This window comes from Accipiter gentilis, chromosome 31, assembly GCF_929443795.1.
Source record: "Accipiter gentilis chromosome 31, bAccGen1.1, whole genome shotgun sequence".
NCBI classification, from domain to species: Eukaryota; Metazoa; Chordata; class Aves; order Accipitriformes; family Accipitridae; genus Astur; species Astur gentilis.
The window spans coordinates 11019093-11031394 of record NC_064910.1 but is presented as its reverse complement, the minus strand read 5'-3'; the positions used below and the strand labels follow the sequence as shown (position 1 = coordinate 11031394).

The window sequence follows — 12302 nt, the reverse complement described above, 5'->3', positions numbered from 1 at the left end:
CCGCCGCCCTCAGCAGGGTACGGTGCTCTCGCTCGGTATCGCTGCCTGCGCGCAGCTGAGGGGGCACGACACCCCGCCGGCGCTCCCGCTCTGCCCACACCAGCCGGGCCACCCTCCCCGGGGGAGCGACAAAGCCCCCAGCGCCACAGAACGAGTTCCCAGCAGGAAAGTCACAGCAGTGTTTAAACACGTAGGCAGCCCGTGGAGCACCACCATCTTGGCCGCCGTGCTGCAGGTCAATGCTGGAGGTCGAGGTGGCTGGCAGGGCGGGCAGGCAGGCCCACAGGGCAGGGAGGAGCGCCATGTCGCCAGAGGGAAGCCATCACAGCTCTCGCTTCCTCAAACCACCTCTTGTCAGGCTGTTGGAAACTCCGCAGCAGCTAACTGATCCCTGAAGGAAACCCCCAGAAGGCAGGGGCTAGCTCGCATACAGCCCTCTAACTACGCACGTGCCCCAAGCGTCACAGAAAAGCACCTACCCCGGCTAAGCGTGCTCGGGGAGTTCATCTGCTTGGAAGAGCCCTCGGCAGGTGAGACGCAGTTACTGATAGCGTATTGTCTGTTTCACAGGGCTCCCTCAGAAGACAACTCATACCTGACATTAACAGCGAGGCATCTAAAACCAAGGGGCAAAAGAAAAAAGAAAACCCCACAAGCCCATGTGTACTTACTCAACAAAGACGAACCTAAGGACAACGTCCGCTTGGATGAAAGACTGATGCGGACGTACTCCTACCAAAAATGGCCGAGTCTCAGGTCATCGCACCCAGTGCTAAGCTGGGTAAACGAGGAGCTGGCTGCCCAGGAGCTCCCCCAGGGGATTCGACACCCGAAGGCGGCCACGTGCACTGTATCTGCAAGGAGACTGCAGTCACGGGCGTGCCAAGCGCCAGCAAGAAACAGGAGCAGCACGCACACGCTTCACCAATATGACTGAGCAGAAAAACCTCGGAGAGCGTTTAGCCGGGCTTTCTATTTTAAGAACTGGTATGATTCACGTTACCTTGGCTCTAAGTGTTTTGCAGCCTTTACTGTATCTACCCTCACGATAAGCTCATGTTAAGCAAGCACTGAAAGCCCTGACATTTCAGAGCTGTGGCGCAGAGCAGCCATACATCACGCAGGGAGCCTCCGGCAAAGCAGGCAGCTGCATCCAGGTCTCCCAAGCATATAACCCGCGATCCTGCTACTCGCTGCCCTTCCTGCTGATGCACATGCAGAGGCAAACAGCAGAAAAATCCCTGTGATGCACTAAGTCACTAAGTATTGTCCTGCTGTTGTACAGCAATGAAATTGCACTGCAGTGGGGCGGGGAGGGACGGACGACGGGGGACGGCGGGACAGAGAATTAAAAAAAACACCAGAGAAGCATCACTACTTAACTGAAAATTAGGCAATAACCAGTATTACACTAGTTCAAGTGAAGCTGCCACTTAGCCCTATCCACCTGATGCTGGCAGCAGTTGCCCACTTGTACCTGTTTCTCTACTCTCCAGCTGCACTAATGCATGCTTTCATGACAAAACACAGGTAAGGAACTAGTATCACAGCTAGGAATACAGGCAGGAAACATCATTAAAGAAGGAAGGATCTAGAAATGTATGCACTATTTGGGATTAAGAAAAACAACTTTTCTATTAATAGCATAGGCAAGAGTTCTCATATCCTGCAAGATACTTTCTTAAAATAATCATTTAATTTTTTGGTACTTGCTAATAAATAAAGTAGGTTTCACTGTTCTTGTTTTGTTTTTCCTAAATCTCAAATAATAAAAGAATCAACGACAGCAGCCTGCATTACATATTTTATCTGTTTTGATTCATTTATTTCTTGCTTATAATGAAGAGGCTAACCACTTTGCTGCAAAGTTTTGCACCACTAAGAAAACCTGAAGGATTGCAAAATGCAACATTGAGTTGTGTCTTTACGTTCTACTCAAAGATTAAAAGAAAGCAAAACCACAAATATTTTCCTATAGGAAACATAAGTCAATAATTTCTTTCCTCATCTGACAAGAAAAGGTTTTCATTTACAAGTTGAAAATAAACCATCTGCATGCTAAAGTTTTCCTCAAGTAAAAAAAGGGCACCGAGGTGATCATCGGACAGAAACAATTAAAGGGAATGTATTGCCAGAGCCAGGACTCAAAATAATATTTGAAATATTCCAAATCATTGGTTGAATACTGACATCCTACTGTATTTTCTAGCATTTCACATGACGCATTTATATGTGGTTGTACTATTATTTTAGTTCTCCATGTCAAAACATCAAAACATGAGCAAAAATTTACTAGAAGGTTTGTTAAAGCACTTCTTTTTAGTTTAAAAAACTTTTCAAAAAGGCAACAAAATTTGTCTTCATAACTAATGATTTTAAATTAATTTTAATGGCCAGTCAATTAATTTAATGTTATGTGCTACAATCTGTAATATACAACACACCAAAGACATTGAGGGGTCTTTTAGTCAGATAGATGTAAAATGGATTTATAAAAAAAACATAAATACTATTCCAGGTTTCTCTAAATCACCAAACTGAGGTGGGAGAAGACATCATGAAAGAGATGCTGTGACCAACTGACGTTTGTCCATTTTTTACGTACAGAGGGAGAGGCAAAAAGAAAAACTACTGTTTCTTTCTGTCATAACACAAGGTGCAGCAATGACACAATAAACAGCAAACTTGACCACTGAGGCTGACACCACCCTGCAAACAGGAACCAAGGGATGATTGTACTTGCCCAAGGTTTCTAAAATGCCACATCTTGTTTGAGAAAGCAGTCAAGAGATGCATCCTTAAGACCACATAAGGTTCAATTTCTCATCAGACAGCAAAGTTGAAGCCAAAGTACTTTTATATTTTTTGAATGAGGGGACACACTGCTCAGGACTGACCATTAACACTCTAAATTCCTCCTTCCTCTTCCTCCCCGTTGACTAAATGAGATTAAAATGAGTAAGACTAGAACACCACCCTTCTACTGTTCCTGGTGGAAAGCATGCCCTACTTGAGCTGTGCTAAAGCCGAGTAAGCGGATGGAGGTAGCTTTTTTTGGCACAGGAAAAAAGGCACAGACCCACAGGGTGGATCACAGACAACACTGGTACTTCAATAGGTGGAGTCAGAAAGTACAGGAAAATACTATCCTTTCCATCCTATGAGGATAAGGAGCTATCACAGCTAACCTTCCAAAGCTGCAGGTGTGTGAGATAATGAATCTGACTCCAAAGCAGGTCCCTTCGTCCACTCTCCACTCCCGTACTGGGAAGAATGGAAATGCCTACAAGCCATGGAAGCAGGGAGGTGTTTCACCACATCTTTATTCATAGGTAAGAGCCCACAACATGCTGCAGGTGCTGCACCCGAATCCCATGATGTCAAGAGCAGTAACAAAATCTCTGCTGATAAACAGGGAGAGAAAAGGAGAGGTTACCACAAAAAATGTAACTATAAAATAGAACAAAACAAACAAAACCACCTTTACAGCAGAGCCACTCTTAAGACTCCATGACACAGTGCAAAACGTGCACAGTCGGTATGTTTTGTACACGCACCTCCAGTTGGTCAGTGAGGTTTTTATAAACCTGTGAAGAAGTCTCCTTCTCTGCAGGCTCTTACCCTGCGCAGCTGCAGGGCACGGGGCAGGCTGCAGCTGTACAGTTTATCAGGTGCTCTGCGACTGACAGGGCACAACTGAACCTGCGCTCAGGCCACGGCACATGAAGCCACCTGAGACTCCACTTCCACCATCCACCTCCCCAGCTCTGCAACAGCAAAAGTGACCGGTTATTCACACCGAAGCTGTGCCCCCAGGAGCAGCTCAGGCACGGTCCATCCGCTCCCTCAGATGTCCATGCCAGGGAGGCCGAGCGCTGCTGCCTACCCCAACACCGGCTATGGCTCCCAGTTAATACACGCACAGCCACGCCACAGCATCTGCGGGACACTTCTGAAAGGTCTTAAGGAGATGAAAACACAACACATTAATTGAATGACTTTAAAAATGGGGTCCTTGGGCATTCCCAGATCAGCTGTAGCAGAAACTATCGTAGGAGGAGAACAGTGTGGAGAGCTGTGTGTCGATACAAGAGAGGCATCCTTCTGGCAAGGCCCAAGAGCAGCAGCAGCAAGCACCGATACAAGCCTGTCTGGTTTCATTTGCTACACCCGCTGAGCCACATGGAGAAAGCTTTATGGATAAGCAACACTAGTAGATCACTCATCTGGGCTAAGAGCAAGGGAGTATCTTCTAGCTCCCTCCCCCAGCACCACCAGAGAAAAGCATTGGCAGAATGTGAACCCCCAACTACCGCTGCAAGGGAAGCGTGCCATGGCTTTAGGGTAAGAGATTAAACAGACGGAGACTACCCAGCTGAGGAAGGAGGATACAGAATAGGAGAGATCTGCCATAAGTGGTAAAAAGAAGCAAACAGGATGAAGAGACTACTCACTGCTTCTCATTGCTCAGGAGAAAAGGGACACACAAAGTTATGGAACAAACTTCAAAAGAAAGTCATTAAGAGAAAAAAAAGAACTCATTTTGTACAAAATTACTTAGAGAAACTCAATGCTACGGGATGTTGCAGAGGTTGAAAAGTAAACAGATTGAAGAGAATTAGGCAAATGGAGGACAAGGGCTATTAAACACAATATGTCATGTCAATCTGCTGGAAATCCCAAAGTCAAAATTTTACAAGAAACAGAGTCTATACAAGCTTTATAATGCTTTCTTTCCCTAGGTGTCCACTGTTGACCATTATCAGAGTCAGTGATTGGCCTAATTCAATAAGGGAGTTCATCTGAAACCAGATGAGACTCTATCCCAGCCGAAACCAGGACACTTACTCATAACAATTCACCTCTGTGCAATGAGTTTTATTTTGTTTTATTAATATATCAGTTCCCAACCCAATATCTGTGGACTACAGATCAGATAGGTGGTCTATAGGGCCATGGTAAATACTGAAATGAGTATGTTAATCAGAATCTTGTCTGATAATGATGAGCACAACCACCAGAGATTCTGACAGTTGACATACTGTTGCCCTGAAGAGTTTGTTAATCGCTGTTCACTGTAGAGAGCTATTTTGGTCAAAATGATTAAGTAAAAGATTAGATCATTCCCAGTGCATTAGAGTTGTTGCTTTTTTTTTTTTTTTTTTTTTTTTTTTTAAGAGAAATTAAATAAACATGCTGTGCAAATATAGCTTACACGCACCTTAGGGCACTATCCATTCAGGATTTTCTTTTGGGTTCTCTTCTACTCTGCAGAGATTCAATCCCTTTAATAACTAGACTTTCAATTCCACGTCTGAAGTTTAAGAATCCACTATATTTCCATTTCCTTCCATTTTTCCAAATCTGGATAACTAGCATGGTGTTCTCATGTGAATTCTTACAGGTTTATTATCTCAAACCTTTCCAAGATACACATCTGAAGTTATTCTGTCTCCCTCCTCCCCCACAGGGAAATAACCCAAAACTTGCAGCCAGCATTGTGTTACTGCATGCTTGAATTCTGTAAGCTAAACTCTTAAAAACCTACTTAAACTACTTAGAAAAAAGTAAGCACGCTTAAACTTCTGCCTTTAAAGCCCAAACATGACAGTGACCCATCTCATCTGAGCCATTAATTTTCAGTCAAACCTGTCTGAGGCTGTGTTTTCTAACTGCAGTGGCAAAGCACATTGCACTGTAGCCCTGCTAACAGTACAGAATCAGGTGGGAGGAGAGACTGATGCTGGTTTTGTGTAGAAAAGAATTGCTAAGCCCTGACCCCTCGAAGACAAAGCAATGGTGCAAGAGTAGTCAAGGCCAAAGCTCTATTTGCAGAAAAATCAATGGATTATGCACAATAGCGACTACACTCAGATGTTCAGAGCTCAGCTGGAGTCTGTAGATCTGGTCTCTAAATTCAGAGTATCTGACACTGAAAACTAGAAAAAAAACCCTTACCACCCCCGATCTCCCCCCCCCCCTTTTTTTAATCTAAACAGTCCAAGCAGAAGCAAGCTTTGAACTAGAAGTCTTGAAATTGAGATGACTGCACCCCTTCTCTTTGCCACTCCTTACGATCTTTGGTAGCCAGCCAAATGGCTCAGCTTAGCTTCACTTTCCACATCAGTCCAAAAGTTGAATAAGTAATAAAACTTGCATCAGGAGAGGGCTTTATAATCACATTAGAGACATGCAACACAGACCGGCTACCTCGGTTCACTGGACAGCTTGAACGAGGCTTCATAATGAGGTACAGGTGTTGGCACTAATTAGGAATACCCAGCTCACTGCTGACATCAGCCCCTCAAAGCAATGACTGCACTTTAATCCTTTAAGCCACATAAAAGAAAAGCAGAGAGCAGGCGGACAAAAAAAAAAAAAAAAAAATCTCTGATAACACCTCTGCAGAGGATTGAAAATTTTTTGCTTACTTAAGGGAAAAAATGGAAGTGTCACAAAACTGCAGAAAGTTTACTGTGAAGTATCTGAGTACATAAAAGAATCTAAACCTTGTGCACAACCAGAGTTTTTAACTTTAGGAAGGGTATCACCATGTACAGTAGGTATTCATCATAACTATCAAATTTATATCCAGAAAAGAAGCACAGAATAAAAAGGAATAGAAGCAGCATGTGTCAATATTGCAGTAAGATAAAATTATTCCATCTATGCCTACCAGCCTTCCAAGTATTATGGGATACATCAAGATAGATTTTAAATGAAATGATTACAAGGAGTTCTGCAGGCTGGAACCTCATTGTTAACAGCTTCTTTTATGACTTCCTCTCCTTTAAAAGACTTTATATTCCTTTAAAATCGACAAAGCTTTCATTTAAAAGGCAATATCTGAATGTTGAAGGTATATAGGTTCAATTTACACATTGTAAACACCAACACACACTTTTTTTTTTTTTTTTTTTTTTTTAAGTATCAGTTCCTCCTTCACTTACATGCCAGGTCATGAGGTAGATGTTTTCACTTCAGCTGATGACATCACAAGCTCCTAAAAAAACGAAAGGAGTGCTATTTAGGTAGTAGGAGTGACATCAGGCATTTCATGTTTGAGCTACAATTTAATTTTGGCAAGTAAGTGAAGGGTGTATTATATTTTTATTGCAATTTTCCCAAGCAAAGAATACATCCATAATATAAAGCCTTAAATTCTGTAATTCTCACTTAATATATAGAAAAATGAAACGCGCCAGCTGTATGTACACATACTACAATATAAATACACAAAGTACTACAGTTAAAAGTAAATTCCTAAGAATAATCTCAAAGTCAGTTTTGCCATCCTCTTAACATGAATGGGAACCAACTTTAGCAATACCAACAAAATGAAACTTTAATTAGTATTTTCACTATCCTGTTTTGGGAATACAAAAAAAAAATTAATAAATTGGTCAAGTAGCTGCACACTTACTTAGCTGACTTTCAGGGGATGATTTCTCCAAATACATTGATGCTTTCTTCCTTCTAGAGGGTCTTCTATGAACCGAGCATGCTTATAAATTCATAGGAGGGCAAATAAAAATAAGTATAGAGGGAAAGCTCCGTGTGGCTCCTGCCTTAATTCCTCGAGACATTCCTTCAGACCTCTCCTTGACAATCCTGGATAGCTCAGCTTCCTGGCAGAGATTCTGCTTACTCGCCCTTTTTAATCTAGTCCTGAGCCTTAAACAATATTAAGTATGGGAATAGAAGGAATTTTTCTCTCCACCAACTGCCCACATTCCCTTCCTGCAGGATCATGCACATGTATGTTTTGTGTCCTATTGTAATGGACATGGCAAAAGCATTAAAGTTGTTCCACCCAACAGATTAGTTGCAGCACTCCTTTGAGATGTCAGCAGTTAGACCAGGGTCTGCCCTGGCAGGCAGTCCACCCCATGCCTTCGAGTAAAAAGCTAACAAAAACAGGACCGCTATGAGCCGGGGAACAAAGTATTAGAGAGCAGAAATTCAAGTAAAAACCAAGGAACCGATAACTGCATACCCTGCCAGAAAAAAAAGAATAAAAAGGGGGAGGGGAGGGATGGCAGTGTCTTTCTAACTGAAATAAGGCAGTTTCTGGCCAAAGTGTCAGCACCATGCTGTAACATTTTTGCTTCTCCACCCATCTGCAGTACAAGAAAAGGATACCACCACCCATCCACTGAGGAGTGGCACAGACCCTATTACTTAAGAACTATTGTTGCTCAACTTAGGCTGCGGCATCAAAGGAAAACGTTTCCTTACAATCGCGGGGTGGGGGGGAGAAGAGAAGGGAATACACAATATATTATAGCTCCTGTATGTTGACCTTACAAAATTTTAAAGTTTTGACTATGTTAATTTTCTTTGATTTAATGTTCGTTCCTTGTGTTTTTTGGTTTGGGATTTTTTTGTTGTTTGTTTTTTTTAGTTTTGTTGGGGTTTTGGTTTGTTTTTTGTTTTTTTTTTAAATCATCCCAGTTTCCTCTTCCCATCTCCTTGACAGTCTCTGGCTAATACCCCACATTAAGCAATTAATTTTCAGCAACAGGAGAAGATCTGTAGATCAAAGCACTACCAGAGCCAAGGTTGCCGAAACATGATTCACGCTACGTGGGTTGGGTTTTTAACTAGAGATAAGCAGATACACACCGCTGCCGCCACCACACACATGGCCTGAAGCAATCCACAGGGCCCATGAGCAGGATGCTTGGCACGGGCATCGATGGGAGCCTCCAGTCTCCATCCGGAGGGACCCAGCGCGCACAGCAGAAATACGGTGTGCCGAGCTGACACACAGTGAGCGGGGGTGACCGGAGGGACTCCCTTTAAAAGCCCACTGCTGCTCTGCCGCAAAACCCCAGTACTACCACTGCCTCTACCCGCCAGCTAAGAAATGCCAAGAGCCTCACCCACAAAACGCACTGGAGGAGAGAGCGCAAGGGAAGAGACTAAGTAAAAAAAAAAAGAATAAATGCCTGGATCAATTTTTCAAACATGACTCTGAACAAATTTTTCTTATGAGATGTTTCGTTGTGGGATAATTCTTTAGTGTCCCGATTGAACCCCTTTAATGTAAGTTTTCCATAGAAACACAAGCAGAGCCCTGGTCATGGCAGCTCAAATGGCATCATTAAAATGCAACACAGCCTACAACTTTTAAGTGTGAACAAAACCACAGCTTTTGCCTCCCAGCTGAACCACAAAACTAATATATTTTTGAACTCTTCATTAAAAACACATTTGTTTGCTCAGTTAAATGCCAAGATGAACTCTGAAATACAAAAAGGTTCAACTAAAAATCTTTTCTTTCTCTAACCCTTACACTATGCAGTCATAATCTTCAGTCCCAATTTGTTTCACAACCATGTACAAATATACAGAATTGCATTAAAGATACAGCTAACCCCACAAAATACCACTCCCCTTTTCTGAAAGCCAGTCTTAACATATCAATTCAGAAACATTAAAATCATTCACCTCAAATTAATGAGCAAGGGGCTCTTCGCTAGTAGGTAAAAAACCAGAATAGTGCTCCCCAGCCTGGAAGTGTACAACCCCCCAACTTCCCCATCAGCAGCAAGTTCAGGAGCGGGGCAATGAAAGCACAAGAGACACTTGCCCTCCTCTCCGTACACACTGTGCCAACAGACTCTGCATTTCTACTCCCTGGGTGCATTTGAAAAAGCAATGGGGCAGCAACAGAAACCGTGGCACAGAGAAATAGAAAAGAAAAAAAAATTTATAGGAGCTAAAGGAAAATGTAGACACAGAAAACAAAACTTAAGAAACGCACAGTAGCTTTTCATAAATACTGCCTGGAAACTAAGCGTCACCAGGGGAAAAAAGCATCTGGAAGATTTATTTCTTAAAATACAACTTTTAACAACAGAAAGCCATTTGGAACAAAGACCTATTTTTGCAGTTATCACTACTGTTATATTATCATTCCCTCTGTAATTTACCATAGTACTTACCAACGGCCAAGCCTCCAAAACAAGAATTGTGCTGGTTGAAAACAGTGCTTTGTGCTTCTCTCCTTAACTGTCCCACACACTGCACTGCCATTAAAAAAAAAAAAAAAAAGAAAAAAGAAAAAAGACGATCACAGGAAAAAAAAGATCTGCCAGGGTCCTGGAAAATGGCACCAAGATAGGACCAAGAGCTCAGACTGTGCATAACAGAGGCTCTGCAGCCTCTCCAGGTGAGCCCCTTCCACCCTGCATGACCCTCACCGCCAGAAAGCTTGTCCTGGCACTTAAAGCAAACATAGCATCCATCTCCCTTGATATAGCTCAAGCCCTTTACCAGGTCTCACTCTGCACTGGACCCTGAAGAGTTCATCCCTTTCTTCTTTACACAGTTAACTTCACGTCTGAACACTACACTTAACTCTTCTGTTAATACGTCCTAGTCTTTTCTCCAGAATAAATAAAACCCAGTTCTTTCACGCTCTGCTCATAGGCCACACATTTTTGATCCTTCTAGTTGCTACTCTCCACCACCCTTTCTAAGGCTGGCACACAAAACCACTATGAGGTTGTGATGCCCAAATCTGGGTGAAGTCTTCCAGTTGAACCGTTCCCAACACTGAAAATACTCTCATCTTGCTACAGAAAAGCGTCCTTTACTGCCATGTGAGCTGCGGATAATAATTCTGTGTACGAACTCCAGTGCATTTGCTTTTGCAAGAGCATGACTCCGTTGCCCCACGTCCCGGCCGTGAGCAGTTATTGCTGCCGGGCCCATGGCTCCCATCCTGCAGGTGTGCAGCTGAACCCTCCTGCCGCAGAGCTGCCCCTCAGCCCCATCCAACCCCTCCTTCCAGAGTCCTTCAATCTGTCAAAATAACTCTAAGTTCAAAGCATCTTCTCAAATAGACACATAGCTCCACCCAGTTTCATCCGGGTATTTAATGAGCAGAGTCCTCATTCCTTCACCCACAGCTTTAATGGCAAATATTAATTAATACTGGACATGGGAGCGACCACTTAAATCTCACCAAATTCACCTGTCTTGTTTCAAACGAGTAAGTTTGAGTTTCCTCTCAGTTTTCTAAGCAGCTGCAAACATTCCTGTGAGCATTTCACCTAATCCACATCTCCTTAGGTCGCTTCTCATAACATGCATTGTCTGATAACTTGCATCATCTACTGTGCAATTCTCACCTCACAAATGACTTTGAAGACTGAATTAGAAAGCTGGTCTTGTGATGCTTCGAATCTCTTTAACAATAAATAATCCCACAGATAAAACAACTGCTTTTGTGGGAAAGGTATTAGAAAGTCGTTTTATTATTTCCAATTTTTTTTACAGACTGTTTCAGATATCAAATGGATGTAGCCAGTTCCCCATAGACTACCAATAACATTACACAGACCTTTTACAAAAGGCAGATCAAGATTTTAATACTACCAAGACAGCATATGAAATAAAGCCAGTAGTTTTCGAGATTATAAATCAATTACAGTATGAAGCCAGAAGGTAATAGTACTCTTCCCCTTATAGTTCTGGAAAAATACTTCCAGGCAATACTTATCCTATGGGGACTAGAAGTAGAAAAGAAAAAGTCACTAAGCGTCAAGAAAAGTCTTCTAAAATCCTTATTAAGTATTCATAGCAAACAGGCTTGGAATTTTGCTTGTAATAAACTGTGATCCAACGCTGCTTCTTCACAAGCTTCTAACAGTGCTAACTACAGGGAGTATTCAGCAGCTTCTTGATTTTTACCTCTCTTCCACATTGGCTTACCCAAAAAAGTAGTTCAGTATAAATTCACAACCTCATTGTAAAAATCTAAAGATAGTCCATCTCACCTTAAGGTAGGTCAGAGACACAGAAAGCACCTAGCAAAGCCTGCAACTCTCTAGCACCTTCACTTCCTTCCACCGTCACAAAAATATTTCATTACACCTTTACGCAGCAACAAGCCAATTCTTAATAATAGCCACTTACTTAGTAATTCCTAGCAGCCAATTAAAATTTGCTGGGAGAACAATTTCCCACAGCGGCTTACCCCATTTTCAGACAAACAATGCAGCAGGATGTCTAGAAGGATAGGTTTCATAAGGCAACTAGCAAGTAACATCAAGCCATTTTATGAAACACTCTGAAGTCCAGGGCCCCTAGGCACTCGGATGGTGACCCAACGCAGCAGTTATTTAGCACGTGTGTAGCGCCAGCCATTCTGCAAAATGCTGAAAACTTCTTATTCGTTACTTGAAATTACTTGTTACACCATATAATTAACATATACATGCAAAAAGCAAGTCAGGGGCTGAAACAACTGCCCTTACAGGGAAAAGCTACCAAGACCAACATACAGGGAA

The 12302-nt window shown here is 42.6% G+C and overlaps 1 protein-coding gene across 2 annotated transcripts in view; it reads right to left on the bottom strand.

Moving 5' to 3' along the window:
• Positions 1-12302, bottom strand: part of JADE3 (jade family PHD finger 3) — a 67161-nt gene that overhangs the window by 41678 nt on the left and 13181 nt on the right. Inside the window, exon 1 of one of the 2 annotated variants that reach the window (XM_049834388.1) lies at positions 3189-3330. The exons of the other annotated variant lie outside the window; for it this stretch is intronic. Within the exon in view, the coding sequence (XP_049690345.1) occupies positions 3189-3330 (142 nt within the window). Of the gene's footprint in view, positions 1-3188; positions 3331-12302 lie in introns of those variants that run through there. 2 annotated transcript variants of the gene reach the window in all.